Genomic DNA, 27546 nt, shown 5'->3' with positions numbered 1-27546 from the left:
TGGAGACAGCTCAGCTTCATCAGTCAACAGGACTTATATTAAGCGCCTTTGATCTGGCCAGTCATTCTAGGTCTCAGAAGGGATTACACTAACATGTATGCACTGGCCCCTGCCCTTGAAGAGAACTAGACACATAAACCGATTAAGCTTTAAAACTGTTAGTTTGAACCACATAAACTGCTGATTATCAACTGCTTTTCACTACCAAAATAGTAATTCTACCTGGTTCAACCTAAATATTGGGACAACCATAAGGCAGGCTAGAAAAGATGAGGCAAGGTTAACAAAAGAAGAGAGACATGAAAAGAATTTATGCAGGCAGAAAAGGGAAGAGAGAATTTCCAGTGTCAACAAGTAACTAACCATCACTGATAAGACTTTAGTTTCCAAACTAGCACTGCAGATAGGAGTCATATTTCTAACCAATGGGAATATCAGCCAGAAAGGAGCAGATATTAACACCAAAAATTAGTTCTGAGGAGGAAAGAGAGATTAGGCATGGCCAAGACACTTTTGCTGATAATTTAAATTTTTGTAAGGATTTATTCACATATTACTTGTATAAGTAAATGGTTAATACTTTTAAATTAAAAGTTTAAAAGTATTTAACAGGCAGATACCAAAAGCTTCGTGAATATTATGTTTATAGGCTGCTATGGCACACCCACACAATGGTATGTTTTGTAGCCTTAAAAAAATGTGAAGACACATTCTATGAATTGATATGGAAAGACTTCTAAGCCCTACTAAGTTTTTAAAAAGCAAGCAACAGAAGAATATATATCTGATGATACCTTTTGTATCAAAAGAGGAAAAAAATATATATACACTTAATTTGTTTATATTGAAATAAACACCGGTAAAATAGAACTGTAGTAGTGATGAGTTTTAAAAATGTCTGTAAATTTAACACTCATTCCTTCAAAAGATAGAGTCTAATTATCTTGCCCTCGAATGTGACCTCATTTCTAGTAAGAAGAATGTGCCAAAGTGATGGTATGGAACTTCCAAAGCTGGTTCATAAAAAGCACTGCAGTGATTCCACTTCTGGGCACATATGCAAAGAATTGAAAGTAAGAACTCAAACAGATATTTGCATGCCAACGTTCACACATCATTCACAATGGTCAAAGGGTAGAAGCAACCCATGTCCAACAAATGAATAAATAAACCATGTCCAACAAATAAAATGTAATATATCCATACAACGTTGACATTTAACTTCAAAAAGGAATCAAATTCTAGACTCAGCGCCTGTAGCTCAAGTGGCTAGGGCGCCAGCCACATAGACCAGAGCTGGCAGGTTCAAGCCCCACCTAGGCCTGCCAAACAACGATAACTACAGCCAAAAAATAGCCGGGTGTTGTGGCAGGTACCTGTAGTCCCAGCTACTTGGGAGGCTAAAGCAAGAGAATCACTTAAGCCCTAGAGTTTGAGGTTGCTGTGAGCTATGCTGTCATGGCACTCTACCCACCGCGACAGAGTGACACTCTATCTCAAAAAAAATAAAGAAAAAAAAAAGAATCAAATTCTAATACATGCTATAACATGGATGAACCTTGTTGAGGACATTATGCTAAGTGCAACAGGCCAATCACAAAAGGACAAATCCTGTATGATTTCATTCATGCACATATATCTCTAGTGTACTCAAATTCATAAAGTAAAATATAAGTTATTAGAGACTGGGGGAAGAAGAGAAAGAGGAGTTGTTGATTAATGGGTACAAAGTTGCAATTTAGAAAGATGAAAAAGTTTTGAAGAAGGATGGTGGTTGGTAATGATTGCAGAACAGTGTTAATATACTTAACACTGGGGAATTGTATACTTAAAAAGACTAAAATATCAAATTTTATGTTCTATACAAAGCATATTTCAACACACAGAGCATGCTACTTCCACCTTGCACCCTCTTGGATTCTCTGTTCTGGGAGAAGTCAGAGGCTACATCATGAGAAAACTCTAGAAGTCTACAGACAGTGGCTGGGCACAGCAGCTCACACCTCCCATCTTGGCCTCCCAAGATGGGAGGATTGTCTGAGCTTACAGGTTCAAGACCAGCCTAAGCCAGAGCGAAACCTCATCTCTAAAAATAGCCAGGCATTGTGGCGGGCACCTGAAGTCCCACCTACTTGGGAGGCTGAGGTAAGAGAATCTCTTTAAGTCCAGGAGTTTGAGGTTGTCGTGAGGCTACAGCATTCTACCAAGAGCAACAAAGTTAAACTGTCTCAAAAAAAAAAAAAAAAAAAAAGTCTATGGAGAGGTCCATGTAGCAAGAACTGAGGCCTCCTGCCAGGAACCAGCACCAACTTGCCAGGCCCATGAATGAGCCACCTTGGACTTCAGTCTCCTGATACCCTAAGCCAGACGCTCCCAGTTAGGCTGCTCCTAAATTCCTGGCCCACAGACACTTGGCAGATAATAAATGTTTATTATTGTTTTAGGCCACTAAATTTTAAGAAAAATTATTACATGGCAATACATAACTAACAAAGTAGCACTTTACTGGACTGTTGTGGTGTCTAAAAGTATAATCTACAGATAGTGACAGGTTGGAGTTGCCAGTCCTCATGTTTCCAGGTTTGAAAAACAATGCTGTTAATTACAAAATAAACCAACAATAGCCTAGAGCTCCCAAAGGAAAGGACTTCAGAGAGTAAAACTCCCACCTAAAAGGGGGAATGACTGTACATGCAAGCCCAGAAAAGCAGAGAACAGTCCAGGCAAAGGAAACAATCTTGACTTGTCCACACTATAGGACCTCAAGTCCTGGTGGCTTGCTGCTCAGAGTCTTGGCTGGTTCTGAGTGGAATTAAGCTAATACTGCACACTGTACACCTGCTTAAATTACAGCAGCGAGAAAGCGCTTGGCAGGAATCTGTTAAGTTCTCCCACACATACCAGAAAAAAATAACTAAAGAACCATCACGGGGAGGGGGGGAGGACAAAAAGGAGAATTCCCTTCTGAATTCCCACTCTGATCAGTCACCACTCACCCACGTCACTAATAACAACTAATGTCTGGGATGGGTGCGGTGGCTCACACCTGTAATCCTAACGCTCTGGAAGGCCGAAGCAGGTGAATTGCTTGAGGTCAGGAGCTTGAGACCAGCCTGAGCAAGACCAAGACCCCCATCTCTACTAAAAATAGAAAAACTAGCCAGGAATTGTGGTGGGCGCCTGTAGTCCCACCTACCGGGAAGGCTGAGGCAAGAGGATCCTTTGAGCCTAAGAGTTTAAGATTGCTGACAACAGAGTGACACTCTGTCTCAAAACAAAGAAACAAACAGACAAAAAAAAAACAAAACCAAAAACTAATATATGCAACTTACTCAAGAGTTTACACACAACCTTTATATAAGATATCTCCTTATCCACCATCCTATGAAGACTTAAGTCATTATTATCACTGCACTCATTTTACATTTGTGGAAATGGAGGATTTTGAGAGTAAGTAGAGACAGGCATAACCAAGATCAGGATCCAAATCTTCTAATTCTAAACCCAGTGAAGAGCCTTTCAGTCTTAATTTGACTTCACATATAAATATCCTTATAGTAACTAAAATCCACGGGGATGTCTTTTGTCTTAGCCACCTAAGACTCTACCTGGTGTCTAGCCTAGAATTTGTCTAAATATTCTCCCAGGGAGTGAGCATCCAGGCTGTTTCGAGATTCTTCACTATATGAATAGCCTATCTGCAAACATTCAGCACTCATTTTACTTCAAGAATCAGAGCATACCTCTATTCCTGGCTCACCGCACCCAGAACCAAAAGACTCCTAAGCACAAAAGCAACATTTTAAGCCAACACCAGCCTTTGCTGGAGAGGGGATGAGAATGGAAGATATATTTAGTGAAAAACAAAAGGCTAACCATTAAGCTGCAGACAAACTGCTGTTTTGGATGACTTAACTCTTTCCTACCCTTCCATTAATCAACATCTGATACTTCTACCCCAATTATTTAGCACCAGCAGCTAAATGTGGCTCAGTGGGTAGGGCACAAGCCCCATATACCGAGAGGGTGGCAGGTTTGAACCTGGCCCCAGCCAAACTTCAACAACAAAAACAATAGCTCGGAGTTGTGGTGGGCACCTGTAGTCCCAGCTACTTGGGAGGCTGAAGCAAGAGAATCACCTAAGCCCAGAGTTGGAGGTTGCTGTGAGCTGTGACAATACAGCACTCTACCGAGGGCGAAAAAGTTAGACTCTATCTCTAAAAAAAAAAAGTCAGTCTGTACAGATGACACCTAACCCTTTATTATTTTTTTTTTTGAGACAGAGCTTCAAGCTGTCACCCTAGGTAGAGTGCCGAGGCATCACAGCTCACAGCAACCTCCAACTCCTGGGCTAAAACGATTCTCCTGCCTCCGCCTCCCGAGTAACTGGGATTACAGGCGCCTGCCACAACGCACAACTAATTTTTGGTTGCAGCCATCATTGTTGTTTGGCAGGCCCAGGCTGGATTCGAAGCCGCCAGCTTAGGTATATGTGGGCTGGCCCCTTAGCCACTTGAGCCACAAGTGCCGAGCCCCCTAACCCTCTCTATCTGCACCTGGCAGAAGGCCTGATACAAGGCCACTCAGTAATTATTTTGTGACTAAAAGAACATGTAACACTCTTCTAAAAGAGATATGAACATATCTCTCTGCTACTTAAAATCTCCCTTTTTTTTCTTTTTTTGAGAGAGAAGGTGTTGCTCTGCCACCCGGGCTAGAGTGCAGTGATGTGATTATAACTCACTACAGCCTCAAACTCCTCCTGGGCTCAAGAGATTGACTGGATAATTTTTCTTTTTTTGGTGGTGGTGGGGTAAATACAGGGTCTTGCCATGTTGCCTAGGCTGGTTTTGAACTCCTGGTCTCAAGTTATCCTCCTACCTCAGTCTCCCAAAATGCTGGGATTACAGGCATGAACCAGCCTTACAATCTCACTTGTAATCTCAATCTCCTACCACTCCTGCTGTATTCCCTCTCTGGAATCTCAGAACACATCAGGTCCTGACTGGGTGGAGTGGCTCACGCCTGTAATCCTAGCACTCTGGGAGGCTGAGCCTGGTGGATCACCTGAGCTCAGGAGTTCGAGACCAGCCTGAGCAAGAATGAGACCTCCATCTCTACTAAAAATAGAAAAACTAGCCTGGTGTTGTGGCAGGTACCTGTAACCCCAGCTACTTGGGAGGCTGAGACAAGAGGATTGCTTAAACCCAAGAGTTTGAGGTTGCTGTGAGCTATGATAACACAGCACTCAACTACAGGGCAACAGAGTGAGACTCTGCTTCAAAAAAAAAAAAAAAAAAATTACAATTAAAAAAAAGAACACATCAGGTTATTTCAAGCCCTAAATATTTTTGCTGACTTTGTTGCTCCTACCTTCACTCTCATCCTGAAAATCTCATTCTTTAATCTCACTTCTTAGCATATACCCTCAACTCCTTGGCCCATCTCTCCCTCTATCATAGCTCGACATTCACCACTCTTGAACCCACGGGGCTAAATATTGCTGGAGAAAACACACAGAACACTAATGGTTCTCACTTTAAATGAATGCCTGCAAACAATGATTCCTTTGGGGATGGAGACTGCTTGTGTAACCTGATGAAGAGACAGAAGTGCTTCTGGGGAATCCCTCAAAATGGTCTATAAATTGATTTGTGTGGTGGTTACAGAAGTATATACATGCATAAAAGTTCATCGAGCGGAACGGGTGTGGTGGCTCATGCCTCTAATCCCAGCACTCTTAGGAGGCCGAGGTGGGTGGAGCGCTTGAGATGTTGAGGTAAAGATCAGCCTCAGCAAGAGCAAGACCCCATCTCAAAAAAATAGCCAGGCGTTCTGGTGCGGCAGTCCTAGCTACTTGGGAGGCTGAGGCAAGAGGATCGCTCGAGCCCAGAGTTTGAGGTTGCAGTGAGCTATGATGCCACGGCATTCTACAGGGGCAAGAAAGTGAGACTCTGTCTCAAAAAAAGAAAAAAGTTCATCAAGCTACATATTTAAGATTTATACACTCTACTATAAATTAAAACTCGATAAAGTCCTTCTAAAATAGGTTAGGCGTATTAATCTGAAAAAAATTTGAAGGGAAAAAAAAAAGGCTAGGTGCAGTTACTCACACCTGAAATCCTAGCACTTTGGAAGGCCAAGAAGGATTACTTGAGGCTGGCAGTTTGAGACCAACCTCAGCCACATGACAAGACCCTCTCTCTACAAAAAATAAATTAACTAGGCATGGGGCACGCACCTGTAGTCCCAACTACTTGAGAGGCCAAAGTAGGAAGAATGCTGGAGCCCAGGATTTCTTTTCTTTTTTTCTTTACTTAGACACATTTCTCAGAATTATAGCCCAGGAATTCAAGGCTGTAGCGCATGTTGCACCTGTGAATAGCGACTGTACTCCAGCCTCAGCCAACAGAATGAGACCTTTTCTTCTTAAACAATAAAAAATAAAAAGGGCAGTGCCTGTGGCTCAGTGAATAGGGCGCCAGGCCCTATATACCAAGGGTGATAGGTTCAAACCTGGCCCCGGCCAAACTGCAACAAAAAAATAGCAGGGCATTGTGGCGGGCACCTGTAGTCCCAGCTACTCAGGAGGCTGAGGCAAGAGAATCACATAAGCCCAAGAGCTGGAGGCTGCTGTGAGCTGTGACGCCACTGCACTCCCTACCATGGGTGACAAAGTGAGACTCTGTCTCTAAAAAAAAAGAAAGAAAGAAATTAACTAATTTAATTAAGTAAACAAGCAGCATCTTTGAACTCTACTTAATTCAATGTCTTACATCTGTAAAGTGCCATGAAAAGAAATATCAGAACTTTTTTTTTTTTTTTTTTTTTTTGGTTTTTGGCCAGGGTTAGGTTTGAACCCACCACCTCTGGCATATGGGACCGGCGCCCTACTCCTTGAGCCACAGGCACCGCCAATATCAGAACATTTTTTATAAAAATCCAGGATCTAATCAGGCAAGTGGCTCAGGCCTATAATCCTCGCACTCTGGGAGGCCGAGGCAGGTGGATTGCCTGAGGTCACTAGTTCGAGACCAGCCTGAGCAACAGCCAGACCTCATCTCTAAAAATAGTCAGGCGTTGTGGCAGGCGTCTGTAGTCCTAGCTACCTGGGAGGCTGAAGCAAGATAATCACTTGAGCCCAAAAGTTGGAGGTTGCTGTGAGCTGTGATGCCACGGCACTCTACCCAGGGTGACAAAGTAAGACTCTGTCTCAAAAAAAAATTTTTTTTTAATAAAAATAAAAATCCAGGATCTAATACTGGCTGCTGAGTAGAAAAGAGACTGGGGAGGGGGTGCAGTTAAGATGGACACAGGAGACCAATTAGGAGGAAACTACCAGGTCCGGAATGTCCATGATGGGAGTGTGGTCCAGGGCAATAAAACAGAGGTGGCAGAGTCAGTATAAAACCGGAAGGTCAGTATTAGCCAATAGACTGGATGAAGGCATGAAAGGAAGAAGGTAAAGGGGCTGAAAAAGTTCGGGCCTCTTGATTTCTGTGACATTTGATTATTGTCTACACATTGTTATTGTAATAAAAAAAAATAAAGATATGTCTTTTACTAAAAAAATAAAATAAAATATCCAGCACCTACAAGCACTGTTCCCCTAGTAACAAGTACACGTAACATCTAGATATTAACACACCAGATCTAGATGCTAGATCTTGGTGTCTAATCCCATTCTCCAAGGCTCCTTGGAGAAATGGCTGATTCTAGGACTTGGGCAAAACATATAAAAGATGAGCCTGGAATAACTTGTAGGGTCAGTTATACGAAAATGTTATACACACGCACACACAAAACAAATGATGGAGAAAGTCAACATAGAGCCAACTGAAAGCGCTCCCACTGAAACAAAATAAGCAATAAAATAAAATTGTACTGCATTATAACTCAAAGCATAACAAAAAGATGAGTCCATACTGATATAAATAAATGATTAAATAATTTGAATAAATAAATAAATGGTGGAAAACAGAAAATTTCCTGTGCAAATAATTTACATAGATATTCCTCTCACAAAAAAGTAGAGCAAAACTTTCCACTCCTTAAGTGTGGGCCACACATAGTGGCCCTTCTATGAGAAGTAGGAAAAAAAGTAACTTTCCAGTGGAGAAATCAGATAAACCTAAGTCAGGGGAACAAGGTGAGATCAACAGTGACTAGACATGTTCATATAATGGTAAATATTCTCGATATGCTGATTGACAATGGCACTTCATCTCCATGGTCGTCCTCTCCGAAACCCCAGTCTAATCATGAGAAGTACATCAGACAAATTCAAATTGAAGAACAGTTTACAAAATGTTACCTGACAAGCATTCTGCTCAAAACTGTCAAAATCATCAAAAACAAAGAAAGGGCAGGCACGGTGGCTCACACCTGTAACCAAGCACTTTGAAAGACTGAGGCAGGAGGATCACTTGAGGCCCGGAGTTAGAGACCAGATTGGGCAACATAGCAAGACCCCATCTCTAAAAAAATTTATTTTTTAAGCTGGGCAAGATGATGTGTGCCTGTAATCCTAGGTACTCAGGAGCTGAGACAGGAAGCTCACTCAAGCCCAAGAGTTGAGGTAACTGTCACTGCACCACTCTATTCCAGACTGGCATAAGACAAGGAGATATATGAGTAGAGTCCCAAAGTAAGTGAGGGAGAGAGCCATGTGGACATCCAGGGGTAGAAGGTTCTAGGCAGAGGCAACCAAGTCACAAGCTGGAGAATTCAAGCAATAGAAGGAAGTAACATTAGCTGGAGGGTAGTGAGTGAGAGACCAGAGGTAGGAGATAAGTCCAGAAAGGTTCACAGGGGCCAGATCTGACAAAATAGCGGGTTTGGACTTTATTCTAAATGTAATAGGAAGTTATTGAAAAGTTTTAAACAGGGAAGTAACATTGTCTGATTTCAGTTATTAAAAATGGATGTAGTTTTTGTGTGTAGAATATGCTGTAGGCAGGCGTGGGCAGAAACAAGTATGAATCCTTGTCAGAGCTCTTCCCCTGACTACCTTCTACATAACAAAGTAACATACACACAGAGTCATTCTCCGTCCACTTACCAGTACTTATTCTTCCTTCTAACACTTATCACTGCCTAACATTACCTGTATTTATCAGTCTGTTTATAGTCTGCCTACCTCCACTAAGATCAGGGACTATGTCTGCCCCAATCACCACTAAATCTCTGGCATCTAGCATAGAATGAATGCAGTGGCATTAAAAGCCATCTTTGTGGGGCGACGCCTGTGGCTCAGCGGGTAGGGCGCCGGTCCCATATGCCGAGGTGGCGGGTTCAAACCCAGCCCCGGCCAAAAACCACAAAAAGTAAATAAATAAATAAATAAATAAAAGCCATCTTTGTGAAGCCTTCTGAAATTCTCACATATGAAATTAATTGTTGTCCCCTAGGGGGTTGAAAATGAATTTTGTACAGAGTAAGTATATCCCTGTGAAATAATTTCTGGGACTTTACACTCTATGTATAGGATACAGCATAGGGGGGTATGAACCCATATCCTAGAATGCTCAGTGGCCAGACTACCTGGATTCAAATCCCAAATTCACCAATTACTAGAGATGTAACTTTGGACAATTATTTAACTGTTCTTTGCCTCTAGTTCCTCACATATAAAATGGGAATAATAACACCACCTGCCTCCTAGTGTTGCGTGGATTAAATAAGGCATACCATGTAAATAAAGCCTTTAGATTTGTGCCTGGCAGTGCTCCAATGGCACAATTGGTTAGCGCGTGGTACTCACAGAGATTTGTGCCTGGCACAGAGTAAATCGTTCAATTAATGTGAGCCATGTGCATGACAGTATATCATTAACAACCCTTGGCCATCAGTGCTAAAAACCAAATCAGATGGCGGGACCTGTGGCTCAAGGAGTAGGGCGCCAGTCCCATATGCCGGAGGTGGCGGGTTCAAGCCCAGCCCTGGCCAAAAACCACAAAAAAAAAAAAAAAAAATCAGAATACCCACTCATCTTCAAACTTCTTGAGGGACCTCTGTAATTTTTCTTCATTCCGTAGGACCTAATGTTAATGTCTGGCTCACAGCAAACATTCAAAACATTTATGAAAAGTTCAGAAAAGAAAGATTACTTCTGAAAAGAAAACTAGATGGTGTAAGAAGAGGAAATCAGATGTGATTGGTGCAAAAACTAATGAAAAAGGAATAGAGAAGAAAAGGATATTATGATCAACTAAAATGGAAACACAGTAGTGAAACATGCCAAAGAGTCAGGGAAGCAATAGACAGAAGCAACTCTTTCACTGTGTTCAGACCAAGAACAGGAAAAGACAGCCTACTGCTTGGAACAGATGGTGTGCCCCTGACAGATGACAGGAAGAAGGCAGTAGGTGGCAGAGCAACCAAGTTCCACTGTCTCTACCAAGCATCACTACTAGGAAACTGCAGCCTCTTAGATATTAGACAGTTCATCTACACAACCCTGGACATAAGCAAGGCAGGCAGGATTACCCCTCCACAGAAAGGAAATGACATGTCAAAAGTCTACGCCAATGGCTCGGCACCAGACCACAGTGGTTATGGCACCAGCCACATACACCAAGGTTGGCAGGTTCTAATCCAGCCCGGGCCAGCTAAAACAACAATGACGAATGCAACAAAAAAAAAACAGCCAGGCGTTGTGGCAGGTGCCTATAGTCCCAGCTACTTGGGAGGCTGAAGCAAGAGAATCGCTTAAGTCCAAGACGTTGAGGTTGCTGTGAGCTGTGATGTCACAGCACTCTACCGAGGGTGACATAGTGAAACTCTGTCTCAAAAAAAGAAAAAAAAAAGTTTGCCCCAAAGTTGTAGATGAAAAATTTGAACACAGATTCTTATAAATATTCTAAAACTTGGTTGGTGAGATGACATGAGAAAAACTTTGAGAACTACCAATCTCCATGGAAAATCTAAACCTGTATTTTAGAAACTTCTCTCTTTAGGCCGAGTGCAGTGGCTCATGCCTATAATCCTAGCACTCTGGAACCCAAGATGGATGGCTTGCTTGACCTCATGAGCTCCACACAAGCCTGAGCAAAAGTGAGACCCCACCTCTACTAAAATTAGAAAAACTGAGGCAAGAGGATTGCTTGAGCCCAAGAGTTGGAGGTTGCTGTGAGCTATGATGCTACAGCAGCACCCTACCCAGGGCCAGGGCGACAGTTCGAGACTCTGTCACAAAAAAAAAAAAAAAAGAAAGAAACTTCACTCTTGGGCGGCGCCTGTGGTACAGTCGGTAAGGCGCCGGCTCCATATACCAAGGGTGGCGGGTTCAAACCCGTCCCCGGCAGAACTGCAACAAAAAAATAGCCGGGCGTTGTGGCGGGCACCTGTAGTCCCAGCTACTGGGAAGCTGAGGCAAGAGAATGGCTTAAGCCCAGGAGTTGGAGGTTGTTGTGAGCTGTGTGATGCCATGGCACTCTACCGAGGGCCATAAAGTGAAACTCTGTCTCTACAAAAAAAAAAAAAAAGAAACTTCCCTCTTTAAAAAAAAAAAAAAAAGAAAGAAGGGGAAATAAAAAGAAGTAAAGAAAAGAAAAAAAAAAGAAAAGAAAAACAACTGGCTCAGTGAGTAGGGTGCAGGCCCCATATACCGAGATTGGTGGGTTTGAACCTGGCCCCAGCCAAACTGCAACAAAAAAATAGCCAGGCATCGTGGCAGGCACCTGTAGTCCCAGCTATTCAGGAGGCTAAGGCAAAAGAATGGCCTAAGCCAAAGAGCAGGAGGTTACTGTGAGCTGTGACACCACAGTACTCTACCGAGGGTGACAAAGTAAGACTCTTGTCTCAAAAAAAAAAAATAAATAAACAAAAAACTCCTAATTCTATGATTTCTTTGGACACTATAAGTTAAGAAAAGCTGGCTTACATGATTTCCAAAAAAATTCTGGTTAAGGTGCAATATTGTCAAACAGAACTAGGTCTCAGATATAACACTGATTAATATGCAACCTTGGGCAAGATATTTTACCTCTGAGCCTCAATACCAAATGGGCATTGCCATGGGAGATTAAATGAGACAGCCCACTTAAAACAATTACCATCACACCTGATGCATAGCAAATCTGTTTTGTTTTGTTTTGTTTTTTGAGACAGAGTTTCACTATGTCGCCCTCAGTATAGTACCATGGCATCACAGCTCACAGCAACCTCAAACTCTTGAGCTTCAGCAATTCTCTTGCCTCGGCCGCCCACGTAGCTGGGACTACAGGCGCCTACCACAACACCCAGCTATTTTTTTGTAGCAGTTGTTTAGCTGGCCCAGGCCAGGTTCAAACACGCCACCCACAGTGTATGTGGCCAGCGCAGTAACCACTGTGCAACGGGTGCAGCAAATCAGTTAATCATTAGTCATGATTGCTATTATTGTTAGTTTAACAGGCGTATACTATATGTAGTATACCAAGATGATAGAAAAACTGGGCTTCTCTGTAAGCAATACACATAAAACAAGTCAAAGATGTAGACCTGGTTTGAGGATCTGCCCCTGGAACTGTGGATGGTTTGCTAAGCCCGTTAGTTCCCTGGGCAGAGACTCACCCCACGCCATCATGTCCCGCTACCTGCGCCTCCCCCCAAAAAAACATCTCTGTTCGTCCAGAACGTGGCGGACAACACCAGGTCTGAAGATTTATGATTTTACGGCCTACAGTTGATGTGTATGTTCTACTTGATTTCTACACACGCCGTCCAAGAGGATTTACTTATGTTCAATTTGAGGATGTTCGTGATGCTGAAGATGCTTTGCATAATTTGGACAGAAAATGGATTTGTGGACGTCAAATTGAAATACAGTTTGCACAGGGAGATTGGAAGACACCAAATCAGATGAAAGCCAAGGAAGGAAGAAATGTGTACAGTTCTTCACGCTATGATGATTATGATAGATACAGACATTCTAGAAGCTGAAGTAATGAAAGAAGGAGATCAAGAAGTCGGTCTTTTGATTACAACTATAGAAGATCCTATAGTCCTAGAAATAGTAGACCGACTGGAAGACCACAGTGTAGTAGCCATTCCAACAATGATAAGATTCAAACACCAAAATCAATCTTTTTCAAGATCTAAATCCAATTCAAGATCATGGTCCAAGTCCCAGCCCAAGAAAGAAATGAAGGCTAAATCACATTCTAGGTCTGCATCTCACACCAAATCTAGAGGCACTTCTAAAACAGACCCTAAAACACATTATAAGTCTGGCTCAAGATATGAAAAGGAATCAAGGAAAAAAGAACCATCTAGATCAAAATCTCAGTCAAGATCACAGTCTAGGTGTAGGTCAAAATCTAGATCAAGATCTTGGACTAGTCCTAAGTCCAGTGGCCACTGATAGTTCAAACCATGATAATTTTTAGGCATATATCATTCATTTACTCATAGTTTGGTTTACTTAAATTATCAGGAATACAATGTTGCAATGATGCTTAAAAAACACTTGTTAGTTTTCCCTGTACCAGGCAATAGTTATAATTAAAATATGCTGTTGAGAAGCCAAAAAAAAAAAAAAAATGTAGACCTAGTACAGTATAAAGCATTAATCCAGAAAGATCCATATACCCACTCTGGCCTACAGTTGTGTCTCTATGCATTTTATTAACACACAGTTTTGAAGCATATAATAACACTCCTCTCCCCACCTTTTTTGCAAAAAGCAGGAAATCCAGAAAATATGACTCAGAAAAATATTACCAGAGAAAGTAATCAACTGGGAGGCATGGCTAACCTTTGGGACTGAATCAAAAAGGGTTCAAATCCCAGCCCTATCACTCTCACGAGCTCAGTGATTTGGACAAAGGACTATTACCTTTGTGAGCCTCAGTTTCTTCCCTCATTGATGAAACTGAAACAATAAACAAATACATAGCTTGTTGAGAAGATTTAATGGATAAACTACATAGGGAAAGCCTGGCACAGAGTCAGGCTTCAATAACTACAGTAGTAGGTCCTTTACATAATTGATAATTCTACAATATTAAAAAAAAAGGCATAAGACATAAATAATAAAAACAACTTAGGAAGGCGGTGCCTGTGGCTCAAAGGAGTAAGGCGCTGGCCCCATATGCTGGAGGTGGTGGGTTCAAACCCAGCCCCAGCCAAAAACTCCAAAAAAAAAAAAAAAAAAACAAACTTAGGAAAATGTTTACCTAGTCATTTGGTACTCAGTCCACAAATACTATGTTGAGTACCTATCATGGGCCTGTGCAGTTTTGAGGCACTGGATATATCAGCAAGCAAAACAGACAACTCACGTGTGGCTACCTGGAAAATGCACACGTATCACATCCTCATAATTAGAAACTGACCTCAACTGCAGTACTCTAAATCCATCATGACCTCTGTGCCATTGCCAAACTTCCCTGAGGCTGCTCCCAGCTAATGACTTAAGTGAGCAGGAACAATAAGGCAAGACCTTTCCTGGGAGATGAGACTCTTCTGATAGCAATTTTGGCTTGAGGACTCCCCAACTGCCTTGCCAAAGCTTTCTTAGAACAGCACTACAGTGGAAGACTTTTCCAATCTTCTCTCTCTCTCTCCCCTCCACAGGGATCAGACTTACAAGGTACAATGATAGCTCTTAGCCTCTGCCTGCTCTTTCTCCATTTCCCCCTACAGGGGTTATCCCTACCTAATCTCTTGCTTTGCTTCTAGGAAAACCCAATCTAACACACTAAGCCCTCAGAGAGTTTGTATTCTAGGATAAAGAGATACACAAGTAAACAAAAGAATCAAATCAAAATATTAGAGACAAGCAAAGATGTAGCATTAGGGAAGGAGATTCTTTTTTCTTTTTTTTTTTTTGAGACAGAGCCTCAAGCTGTTTCCCTGAGTAGACTGCTGTGGCATCACAGCTCACAGCAACCTCCAACTCCTAGGATCAAGCAATTCTCCTGCCTCCGCCTCCCAACTAGCTGGGACTACAGGCACCCGCCACAACACCTGGTTATTTTTTGGCATTGTTGTTTGGCAGGCCCGGGCTGGATCAGAACCCCCCAGCTGTATGTAGCTGGTGCCTCAGCCACTTGAGCCACAGGCCCCGAGCCAGGGAAGGAGATTCTTTAGGGAGTTTAAATTGTTCAGTACCCGACTCCAGCTAGTGCTGACAAGAAGGCTCAAAGTATCCCCACAGTTTATTTACTACTTGCACAGGGAAAATAATAGGTTTATAATGGTGAGAGACGGCAGTCATTACCTTATCCAAGTGATACACCAAACAGTGGGATGACCTAGCTTTATGTGTCCCCCAATGTGATGCAATATGAAACACACGGCATTACCACTGAAACATTCTGCAAAAAAAATGTTTAATCTCAAGTCTAGACCTCATTTCCAAATTACAGGAAATATAAGAGAATACAAAAAAACAAGTTAAACTCCCCATGAGAAAACAATATGACCAACCCAAAATGTGGACTATTCTACAAAACAATTCTTCAAAACTCTTAAAATCAATAATGCCAGCTTGGTGCCTGTAGCATAGTGGTTACAGCACCAGCCACATACACAAGTGCTGGCGGGTTCAAACCCAGCCTGGGCCTGCCAAACAACAATGACAACTACAAAAAAAAAAAAAGCTGGGCATTGTGGCTGGCGCCTGTAGTCACAGTTACTTGGGAGGCTGAGACGAGAAAATCGCTTAAGCCCAAGACTTTTAGGATGCTGTGAGCTGTGATGTCACAGCACTCTACCAAGGACAACATAGTGAGACTCTGTCTTAAAATAAATAAATAAATAATGCCATGAAAGGAGAAAAAGTGGGCTCGGCGCCTGTGGCTCAAGCAGCTAAGGCGCCAGCCACATACACCTGAGCTAGAGGGTTCAAATCGAGCCTGAGCCCGCCAAACAACAATAAGGGCTGCAACCAAAAAAATAGGCAGGTGTTATGGCAGGCACCTGTAGTCCCAGCTACTTGGGAGGCAGAGACAGGAGAATCGCTTGAACCCAGGAGTTGGAGGTTGCTGTGAGCTGTGATGCCACAGCACTCTACCCAGGGCAACAGCTTGAGGCTCTGTCTCAAAAAAAAAAAAAGAAAAAAAGAAAGAGGAAAAACTAGGAGAAAGAAAGGATTATCATGAAATAGAAGCAACTAAAGAGAGAAAAAAATTGTAATACAGATCCTGTTTGGAATAAACCTATAAGGGACATTCTTAAAACAATAGGAAAATCTGACTATAGCTATTAGGTATTATGAAATTACTGCTAAATTATATTTCATCACATTAAAATAAGTATGTAAATCGGGTAAATATGTTAACACTTAGTGACAAGGTGGAAGATACAGTGTTCTTTGTAAAAAACTTTATTTTTTTTTCAAATTTAATATTTTATTAATATGGTAGTTGTCTTTGTAACATGTGCACACACACTCGCACACTCAGAATGATCTGCCTGGGAAAGTATTACTAAATATGCCTAAAGGGAAAATGAAAAATTAAAAAATTCCTGTAGGTTTTCATCATTGTACACAATTATGTCCACATCACTTATAAAGCTATTGCCAAATCTGTCCAAGGAAGCAGAGTTTGAAGAGGAGGGGGAAAATCTCAGGAAAAATTCAACAGTGGCATAGCAGAGCTCTCAACATGAGAAAGCTGACATAATGTGGACTTTTGCTGTGTCAACTTTATTTTTTGAAACAAAGTCTCCCTTTATAGCCCTCAGTAGAAGAATGCCACGGCTTCACAGCTCACAGCAACCTCAAACTCTCCTGGCTTAATCAAGTATCTTGCCTCAGCCTCCCAAGTAGCTGGGACTACAGGTGCACCCGGCTATTTATTAGAGACAGGGTCTCTCTCTGGCTCAAGACAGGGTCTGGAACTCATGAGATCAAACAATCCACCCACCTTGGCCTCCCGGAGTGCTAGGATTACAGGCATGAGCCACCACGCCCAGCCTGTTCTCTCAACTTTTTATCGGCTAAAATTTTTCAAATAGAGACCTAGAATTTATTTACTTTAGGATCCCCAAAATAAAAACAAATCAGCTAGGCAGGCTGTCTCACACTTTTTTTCTTTTTTTGAGAGAGAGTCTCAAGCTCTTGCCCTGGATAGAGTGCCGTAGTGTCACAGCTCACAGCAACCTCAAACTTTTGGGCTTAAGAGACCCTCTTGCCTCAGCCTCCCAAGTAGCTGGGACTACAGGCGCCCACCACAACGCAGGGCTATTTTTCAGTCATAGTTGTCATTGTTGTTTGGCAGGCCCCAAGCTGAATTTGAACCCTCCAGCTTCGGTGTATGTGGCTAGTGCCAAGCCACTTGAGCTACAGGCGCCAAGCCTGTCTCACACTTTTAAACCCCAGTACTCTGAGAGGCTGAGGTGGGAGGACTGACAGGAGTTGGAGACTATCCTGGACAACATAGTGAGGATTCAGAGGGGAAAAGTCACAAAGCAAAAAAAGCATTGAAAAAAAATGGACCCTTGGCCGGACACATTGGCTCATGCCTATAATCCTAGCACTCTGAGAGGCTGAGGCATATTTGAGCTCAAGAGCGCGAGACCGGCCTGAGAAAGAGCAAGACCCCAGCTCTACTAAAAGTAGAAAAACTAGCTGGGCATGGTAGGGGGCACCTCTATTTGGGAGACTGAGGCAAGAGGATTGTTCAAGCTCAAGAGCTAAAGGTTGCTGTGAGCTATGACCTACAGCACTCCCCAGCGCAATAGAGTGAGACCATCTAAAGAAAAAGAAAAACCGGGCCACACCTGTGGCTCAAAGGAGTAGGGCACCGGCCCCATATGCTGGAGGTGGCAGGTTCAAGCCCAGCCCCGGCCAAAAACTGTAAAAAAAAAAAAAATGTATACCCTGAGTAAACAATTACAGAAAAGACTACCTTGGGGTGATGCCTGTGGCTCAGTAAGTAGGGTGCCGACCCCATATACCAAGGGTGGCAGGTTCACACCTGGCCCTGGCCAAACTGCAACTAAATATAGCTGGGTATTGTAGCGGGGCCTGTAGTCAAAGCTACTCGGGAGGCTAAGCCAAGAGGATAGTCTAAGCCCAAGAGCTGGAGGTTGCTGTGAGCTGTGACACCACAGCACTCTACCAAGGGGGACAAAGTGAGTCAGATTCTGTCTCTACAAAAAAAAAGAAAAGAAAAGACTGCCCTATTAGGTTGGTGGAATTACAATTAACTTTTTCCTATTTTACAAAATAATGTTTTAGTACTAGCATACTTTAAAAAAACAGGACATAGGGGTGGCACCTGTGGCTCAAAGGAGTAGGGCGCCAGCCCCATATGCCGGAGGTGGCAAGTTCAAACCCAGCCCTGGCCAGAAACTGCAAAAAAAAAAAAAAAACAGGACATAGAGCCAGCACAGTGGTGCATGCCTATATAAAGTGCCACCTACTCAGGAGGCTGAGGTGCAAGATTACACTCCTCAATTTCTTTCTTTCTTTCTTTTTTTTTTTTTTTTAGAGACAGAGTCTCAGGTGGCACTTGTGGCTCAGTGGGCAGGGTGCCGGCCCCATATACCAAGGGTAGCAGGTTCAAACCTGGCCCCAGCCAAAGTGCAACAAAAAAATAGCCAGGCGTTGTGGCGGACGCCTGTGGTCCCAGCTACTCAGGAGGCTGAGGCAAGGGAATCGCCTAAGCCCAGGAGTTAGAGGTTGCTATGAGCTATGTGATGCCACGGCACTCTACTGTGGGCAATAAAGTGAAACTCTGTCTCTACAAAAAAGAAAAAAAGAGAGAGAGACAGTCCACTTTGTTGCCCTTGGTAGAGTGCTGTGACATCACAGCTCACAGCAACCTCCAACTCTTGGGCTTAGGTGATTCTCTTGCCTCAGAGACCACAGGCACCTACCACAACGCTCACCTATTTTTTGTTGCAGTTTGGCTGGGGCCAGGTTTGAACCCGCCACCCTTGGTATATGGGGCCAGTTACCTACTCACTGAGTCATAGATGCTGCCCCTTTTTTTTTTGAAACAGCATATTTTATTCATAAATGTCAGTATATGATCTCTAAAATACACAGATTCCTTAAAAAAAAAAGACTACAGTATCATTTATACAACTAAAAGTTAATGATTCTTTGATATCAAGTAGTCAATTGGTGTTCAAACTTCCAACAATCTTATAAATGGGGCAGTGCTGGTGGCTCAGTGAGTAGGAAGCTGGCCCCATACACCGAGGGTGGCGGGTTCAAACCCGCCATGCCAAACCGCAAAAAAAAAAAAAAAAGCCAGGCCTTGTGGCAGTCACCTGTAGTTCCAGCTACTCAGGAGGCTGAGGCAAGACAATTGCCTAAGCCCAAGAGCTGGAGGTTGCTATGAGCTGTGACGCCACAGCACTATACCGAGAGCGACAAAGTGAAACTCTGTCTCATAAAAAAAAAAAATCTCTAGCCGGGCGTTGTGGCGGGCACCTGTAGTCCCAGCTGCTCGGGAGGCTGAGGCAAGAGAATCACGTAAGCCCAAGAGTTAGAGGTTGCTGTGAGCCGTGTGACGCCACAGCACTCTACCCGAGGGCGGTACAGTGAGACTCTACAAAAAAAAAAAAAAAAAAAAATCTCATAAATGACATATATCTTTTGTAAGTAGTCCGTTTTGTTTTTGAAACAGAATCTCAATAATGTCCACATACTGAATTTGCTTCACAACCAAAAAAACCTCAACAGCATTCCCACATACCAGCAACTATCGAAGAAAAAAAACTCAATATAAAAAGATCCATTCACAGAAGCAACTCAGAAATAAATACAATAGACGACATGCAAAATTTCGTAGAAGTGATAAACATTACTGAAGTTTATAAAGGGACCAGGTGAGCAAGAGCAAGACCCCGTCTCTACTAAAAATAGAAAAACTGAGGCAAGAGGATCTCTTGAACCCAAGAATTTGCAGTTGCAATAAACTATGATAATGCCACAGGGATTCTACCCAGGGCAACAGAATGAGACTCTGACTCAAAAATAAATAAACAAAATAAAATAAAGTTCATGAAGAAAACCATGACTAAGAGCAAAAATATTTTTTCATGAATGAAAACTATCAATTTCCCCAATTTATGAATTCAATACAATTTATATAAAATTCCAACAGCATTTTTTCAAGAAAACTCAACAATATAAAAATTCACATTAGGGGTGGCGCCTGTGGCTCAGTGAGTAGGGCGCCAGCCCCATATGCCAAGGGTTGCGGGTTCAAACTCAGCCCCGGCCAAACTGCAACAACAACAAAAAATAAATAAATAAATAAACATTAAAAAAAAAAATTCACATTAAAGAGTAAAGGCTGATAGATGTGTTACTTAGTTCAATGTAAGCACATGGTATATTGAAGCAGTACACTGAACACCATAAATGCATCAATGTACAAAAACGAAAAGAGTAAAGGCCAAAGGCCGGGTGCAATGGCTTACCACTGTAATCCTAGCACTCTGGGAGGGTGGACAGGTAGATTGCCTGAGTTCACTAGTTTGAGACCAGCCTGAGCAAGAGTGAGACCCCCATCTCTAAAAATAGCCAGGGATTGTGGTGGGTGCCTATAGTCCCAGCTACTGAGAAGACTGAGGCAAGAAAATCGCTTGAACCCAGGAATCTGAGGTTGCTGTGAGCTATTACGTCACATCGGTCTACTAAGGGCAACCAAGTAAGACTCTATCTCAAAAAAATACATAAAGAAAGAATAAAGGCCTGAGGCTGCTATGAGCTATGACGCCACATCACCCTAGCAAGGGCAACCAAGTGAGACTATATCTCAAAAAAATACATAAAGAAAGAATAAAGACCTAAGAATACAATAAATAAAACACGAAGCAACACACATATTTTACCAGAGATCAAGATTTTATCAAAGCAATATCATTAGGTAATGTTTTGTTATTAGCATAGGAGGAAATATGGATCAATGGAATACAATAAAGAGCTGAGAAGAGACCTATATAAATATGGAACTTCATATGAGAGGGGTATTGCTGATCAGCAGAAAAAGGATGGACTATCCTATAAATGATGTGGGGGCAAGTGGATATTCATCTGATGGAAAAAAATAATAATTAGATATAAGTTCATCCTATACATAAAATCAATTCCAGGCAGATTAAAGACCTAAATGTGAAAAGCTAAACTTTAGAACTTTTGGAAGAATATAGGAAAATATTTTTTAACTATCTGACAGGGAAGAATTTCATATACAAATTATAAAAAGCAAAAAATCATAAAGTTTGACAATTTTTCTTAAGTCTAAAATTTTAAGCTTATGTACAATGAAAGATGCCATAAACAAACTGAAAAGACAAGTCACAGATGGGTGAAGATACCTGTAATACAAATGGACAAATTAGGGCGGCGCCTGTGGCTCAGTGAGTAGGGCGCCGGTCCCATATGCCGAGCGTGGCGGGTTCAAACCCAGCCCTGGCCAAACTGCAACAAAAAAAATAGCCGGGCATTGTGGCAGGCGCCTGTAGTCCCAGCTGCTCGGGAGACTGAGGCAAGAGAATCGTGTAAGCCCAAGAGTTAGAGGTTGCCGTGAGCCGTGTGACGCCACAGCACTCTACCCGAGGGCGGTACAGTGAGACTCTGTCTCTACAAAAAAAAAAAACAAATGGACAAATTAGAATTCGTGATATAATATTAAAATATTAATGAGTCAGTAAGAAAAGACAATCCAGTAAAAAAAGTCAAGATCATGTCACAGAACACTCACATGTGACCTCACTAGAAATAAGGGCAGCACAGAATAAAACAGTAACAAAATCTCATAACCAACAGATTGGCAAAAGTAGAAAGTCTGTCAAAGGCAAGCATTAGTAAGGATATGGAAAAGCAGGCAGTTTTACGTACCACGGGTAGGAGTATAAATTACAATAAGCATTTTGGAGAGCAACCTGGCGATTTTTGTGGTTTTTGGCCAGGGCTGGGTTTGAACCCACCACCTCCGGTATATGGGACTGGCGCCCTACTCCTTGAGCCACAGGTGCCACCCAACCTGGCGATTTTTAGTAAAACTAAAAATGTGTACGTCATAACATCATAATATTCAAACTCAATGCAGCAGAATTTATCAAACTACCGCACATGACCGATTAGTAGGTTATAAAGTCAAATCAATGCTTCTCGACCAACATTTTTGTGTGTATTAAGGAAATATAAAGGCTAGGTGCAGTGTGGCTCACGCCTGTAATACTAGCACACTCTGGGAAACTTCAGAGAGTGGCTTGCTTGAGCTCAGGAATTCAAGACCAGCCTGAGCAAGAGCAAGATCCTGTCTCACAAAACAGCTGGGAGTTGTGGCAGGTGCCTATATTCTCAGCTACTCAGGAGGCTAAAGTAAGAGGATCGCTTGAGCCCAAGCCCAAGAGTTTCAGGTTGCTATAAGCTATGACACCAGCCCAGGGTACTCTACCCAGTGCAATGAAGTGAGACTATGTCTCAAAAAAAAAACAAGGAAATATAATTTTAAAAAAAAATCAGAATACACACATTATATTTCATAATATTTGTGCTTCAGTTAAATTTATATGTGTATAGGGACGAATACCATATTGGATTTAAAATACATTTCTTACATTAACTTGTAGTCAAAAAAAGTTTGAAAACCACTGCCCAAGAAATATTCTCACATATATGTATTTGCACAAAGAGCTATTTACATGGGTGTTCACAGTAGCAGTCTTTATTAAGTGAAAAACTAGAATCTCAACGGCATCAGTAGAGGACTGGAGAATCAAAATGTGGTATATTCACATAATGAAACTCTATATAGAAGTTAATAAGAACAGTCTATATATCAGCTCGGGGCCTGTGGCTCAAGTGGCTAAGGCGCCAGCCACATACACCTAAGCTGCCGGGTTAGAATGCAGCCCTGGCCTCCCAAACAACAATGACGGCTGCAACCAAAAAATAGCTGGGCATTGTGGTGGGTGCCTGTGGTCCCAGCTACTTGGGAGGCGGAGGCAGGAGAATGACTTGAGCCCAGGAGTTGGAGGTTGCTGTGAGCTATTCACAAAAATGTGTGAATATGGCTCAGCAGCTATAGCTCAAGCTAGCAGGCACCAGCCACATACATCGGAGCTTGTTCGAATCCAGTCTGGGCTTGCCAAACAACAATGACAACTATAACTTAAAAATAGCCAGGCATTGTGGCAGGCGCCTGTAGTCCTAGCTACTTGGGAGGCTGAGGCAAGAGAATCGCCTAAACCCAGGAGAATCGCCTAAGCCAGGAGGTTGCTGTGAGCTGTGACACCACGGCACTCTACCAAGGGCCAAGGAAGTAAGACTATCTCAAAAAAAAAAAAAAAAAAAAGGAGAGAATCGCTTAAGCCCAAGAGTTTGAGGTTGCTGTGACAACATGGCACTTTACCCAGGGCGACAGTTTGAGACTCTGTTTCAAAAAAAAAAAAGAAAGTGTGAATATAGAAATCAAAACACAGAAACAACGAGTATGATACCACTTACATAAATTTTTTAAAAACACCTGAAATCACTCTATTTTTTTAAGGCCCAATCAGTCTGTTATTAATAGATATACATACACATTTAGTAAAATAGTAAATACACAAAAAGAAAGGACACAACCAACATCAGAGTGCTGGTTGCATCTGAGAATGAAGGAAGGGAATTGGACAAGATATAAAAGGTACTACATATCAGAAATCTTTTATGACTTTTATTTTTAAAAAGAGAAATCGAATCAAATAAAAATGTTAACTAACATGCATTAACTCGGAGTGACAAAAACAGATTATCTTCTGACTAGCTATACTTCTTTTAGATTTTAATTTTTTTCAATTAAAAAAAAAAAAAAATCCTGGGCAGCGCCTGTGGCTCAGTCCGTAGGGCACCGGCCCCATATACCGAGGGTGGCGGGTTCAAACCCGGCCCCGGCCAAACTGCAACCAAAAAATAGCCGGGCATTGTGGCGGGTGCCTGTAGTCCCAGCTACTTGGGAGGCTGAGGCAAGAGAATCGCTTAAGCCCAGGAGTTGGAGGTTGCTGTGAGCTGTGTGAGGCCACGGACTCTACCAAGGGCCAGAAAGTGAGACTCTGTCTCTACAAAAAAAAAAAAAAAAAAAAAATCCTTTCCCCCGATACTTCAGCACCAAAATCTGCCTTAAAAAAACACTAACACACTGTGGCGGCGCCTGTGGCTCAGTGAGTGGGGCGCCGGCCCCATATACCGAGGGTGGTGGGTTCAAACCCAGCCCCCACCAAACTGCAACAAAAAAATAGCCGGGCGTTGTGGCAGGCGCCTGTAGTCCCAGCTGCCTGGGAGGCTGAGGCAAGAGAATTGCGTAAGCCCAAGAGTTAGAGGTTGCTGTGAGCTGTGTGAAGCCACGGCACTCTACCAAGGGCGGTACAGTGAGACTCTGTCTCTACAAAAAAAAAAAAAAAAAAAACACTAACACCAAAAAAGGAAGTAATTATAGATAATACAAACAACCTAAAAAGCAACTAAGTATTTGAACTGTCTCTAATTCTGACCACAAACACAGTTTTCTGCACCAAACACCTCCCTGTCTCCCTTCCCGTTTTCTCTTCCTACACATCAAGAACTGCTCAATCTGTCTACTTTGAGATAACCTGGAAAAGGGATCAACTCTTCCTTATAAAAACTCAAAAAGATTTGAGTTCTGAAACTCCCACCCTCACCTTGAGCACAAACAAATGACTCAATTCTATGACCTCCACAACCACAGCAATCATTTCACAGTTTATATGGTCTTTCCCCACGTATTCTATGATTTGATTCTCAGTATAATCTGACAAGGTCAGCATCACCAGTACCCACATTTAAAATGAAGCTGATGCACACAGGACCTAATTACAACCTAGAAGTCACAAGTCAACAACACAGTGGAGACTGCAACCCCTCAGCTTCTAAAGCTAATCACACTGAAAGCGCCACTGCATGATGACTACATTTCAACCATACAACAGTAAGCGCAGAAAACAGGAAGGGTGCTCACAAAACATGCACTGCTCCTCTGTCACTCCTTTTTACTTTTCATTCCATCCCTGGTCTTTCTCTCCTCTCTCCTTCTAGACAGGCAGACAAGAGGAAGGGAGCTGCCACCATTAACCCTTCCTTTCCCTGTAGCCACTTCATGCTTCTTTTTCCCACAACTCCTTCAGATGAACAGGCAAAAAAGGGAAATAAGTAAAAACAAGAGGTCACAGGCTGGTCTACCAGACACAGGATCCTCTGCACCAGAGAAAGATTTAAGTCTCCTTTCCATTTTGCAAGAGTCAGGGACCAGGAAAACACCATGGAAAAACCTAGGCTAACACTGTATATCACTCTGGCAAAAACTCCCTTACTGAAGGGCTTTAATTAAAAGAAAAATGTAAAAGTACCAGTTTTTTAAACGGTCCCGGGCTTCCAACTGGGCTCCCACTTCAAAGCTGATTCCTCGTCTGTTAGGTGGATGCTTTGTCATTTTCAGTCATCAACAGGGATGCCTTTATTCTCCTGAAAAAGCCAATTAAATATTTATGAAACTTAGGCAAAGTCTGCCCAGAGTGTAGCATCACTCACTACACATAAAAAACAAACAGGCATTATTCAAAACACAAAGCTCCATAAAACCTTGCCCATGTCCTCATTCTAACACAGGTGTGCCTCCATTGGTCCCTACTCCTCTGCCATGTAAAACCCTATGGTCTCTGGAACTGAGGAGACCCTCCCTCAATACTGCTTATAATAAGGGGAACCTCTCAGAACTTTAAAAAACAATTACTCCCAAGGTCAAGTTGAATCACTTGCTGATGCATCCAACAAATATTTGCTCAGTAACCATTTGAGGAAACAGTCAAGACCAAAAGAGACAAAAGTTCCTGCCCTCAAGAAGCCTTCAGTCTATGAGAAAAGACAAAAATGAACTAGTAAACTGATAAATAACCACAAGGTGTGATTGTTATGAAATCCCAGGGCTACAAAGGAAACAAACAAAGGTGCTGGTGCGGTGGTGCAGTGCAAGTGGGAGGATCCCTTGAGCCCAGGAGTTCAAGACTAGCCTGGGTAACAAAACAAAATCCTGTCTCTAAAAATAAAAGGCCAGGCAAGTTGGCTTACACCAGTATCCTAGCACTCCAGGAGGCCAAGGCAGGTGGACTGTTTGAGCCCAGAAAACCTAGCCAGGTGTGGTGGCGGGGACCTATAGTTCCAGCTACTTAGTTAGCTGAGGCAGGAGGATCAATTCAGCCCAAGAGTTTGAGGTTGCTATGAGCTATAACGCCACAACACCCTATCCAGAGCAATAGAGGTGAAGACTCTGTCTCGAAATAAAAATAATAAAATAAAACGAAACGGAGACAAACAAAAACAGTGATAGCTAGCCTTATTTTTACTTTCTTTGATCCGTGTGTATTTTCTACTTTTCTACTCTATTCTGACAATTTATATTTTCCTAAATAATTATTCATATTTTCAATTTATTAGCATAGAAGAGTACAAATATTCTCTTTTAGTTACTTTAAGTGTCTTTGAATCTTCAGTCACCATTTGAATCTCACTACTCTCAACCCTATATTGAGTAGTTGTGCTCTTTTTTGTTGTTGTTTTTTCAGACAGAGCCTCAAGCTTTTGCCCTGGGTAGAGTTCTATGCCATCACAGCTCACAGCAACCTCCTACTCCTAGGCTTAAGTGCCTCTCAAGTAGCTGGGACTACAGGCGCCCACCACAACACCCAGCTATTTCTTGGTTGTTGTTGTTGTTTGACAGGCCCGGGCTGGATTCAAACTCGCCAGCTCTGGTGTATGTGGCTGGCGCTTTAGCTGCTTGAGCTACAGGCACCGAACCATGCTCTCTCTCTTTTTTTTTTTGTAGAGACAGAGTCTTACTTTATACCCCTCGGTAGAGTGCCGTGGCATCACACAGCTCACAGCCACCTCTAACTCCTAGGCTTAAGCGATTCTCTTGCCTCAGCCTCCCGAGTAGCTGGGACTACAGGCGCCTGCCACAACGCCCAGCTACATGCTCTCTTTTTTTTACTTACCAAGCCCTTGTGTACTAGATTGGTGGTTATTTGCTATTGGTGGTTATGATCAGAACTAAAAAACGAAGTTATTTTCCTTTGGAGAAAAAGTTATTGGATTAGGTCATTTGGGGGAAAAGAAGCTGTCACTAAAGTATAGCTCTACATCGCAGCATAAGGTAGGCTGAGAACCGCAGCTCTCAGGGCTCAGTGCTTGTATCTCAGGGGCTAGAGTGCCAGCCACATGCACTGGGGCTGGAGGGTTCAAACCCAGACCAGGCCTGCCAAACAACAATGACTACAACAAAAAAATAGCCAGGTGTTGTGGAGGGCGCCTGTTGTCCCAGCTACTTGGGAGGCTGAGGCAAGAGAATCGCTTAAGCCCAAGAGTTTTAGTTTGCTGTGAGCTGTGATGCTACAGCACTCTACCGAGGGTGACATAGTAAAACTCTGTCTCAAAAAATAAATAAATAAATAAAACTCATATACATTAAAAAAAAAAAGACTGGAAGACAAAACAGGTTATAGGCAATTGTTCATTTTCTTTTTAAAAATTTCCTAAATTTTGGCTTGGCCCCTGTAGCTCAGTGCTTAGGTCACTGGCCACATATGCCAAGGCTG

General features: G+C 42.4%; 1 protein-coding gene and 1 pseudogene across 3 annotated transcripts in view; one reads left to right on the top strand and one right to left on the bottom strand.

The window, feature by feature from the left end:
* Positions 1-27546, bottom strand: part of PHF20 (PHD finger protein 20) — a 161524-nt gene that overhangs the window by 106774 nt on the left and 27204 nt on the right. For all 3 annotated transcript variants that reach the window (XM_053574949.1, XM_053574950.1, XM_053574951.1), the window contains exon 2: positions 25306-25420. In XM_053574949.1, the coding sequence (XP_053430924.1) occupies positions 25306-25388 (83 nt within the window). In that variant the 5' untranslated portion in view covers positions 25389-25420. The remainder of the gene's footprint in view (positions 1-25305; positions 25421-27546) is intronic.
* On the top strand, positions 12567-13425 carry LOC128574274 (serine/arginine-rich splicing factor 10-like; annotated as a pseudogene).

This window comes from Nycticebus coucang, chromosome 21, assembly GCF_027406575.1.
Source record: "Nycticebus coucang isolate mNycCou1 chromosome 21, mNycCou1.pri, whole genome shotgun sequence".
NCBI classification, from domain to species: domain Eukaryota; kingdom Metazoa; phylum Chordata; class Mammalia; order Primates; family Lorisidae; genus Nycticebus; species Nycticebus coucang.
The sequence above is the reverse complement of the archived record's forward strand: the minus strand, read 5'-3'. Positions and strand labels throughout refer to the sequence as shown.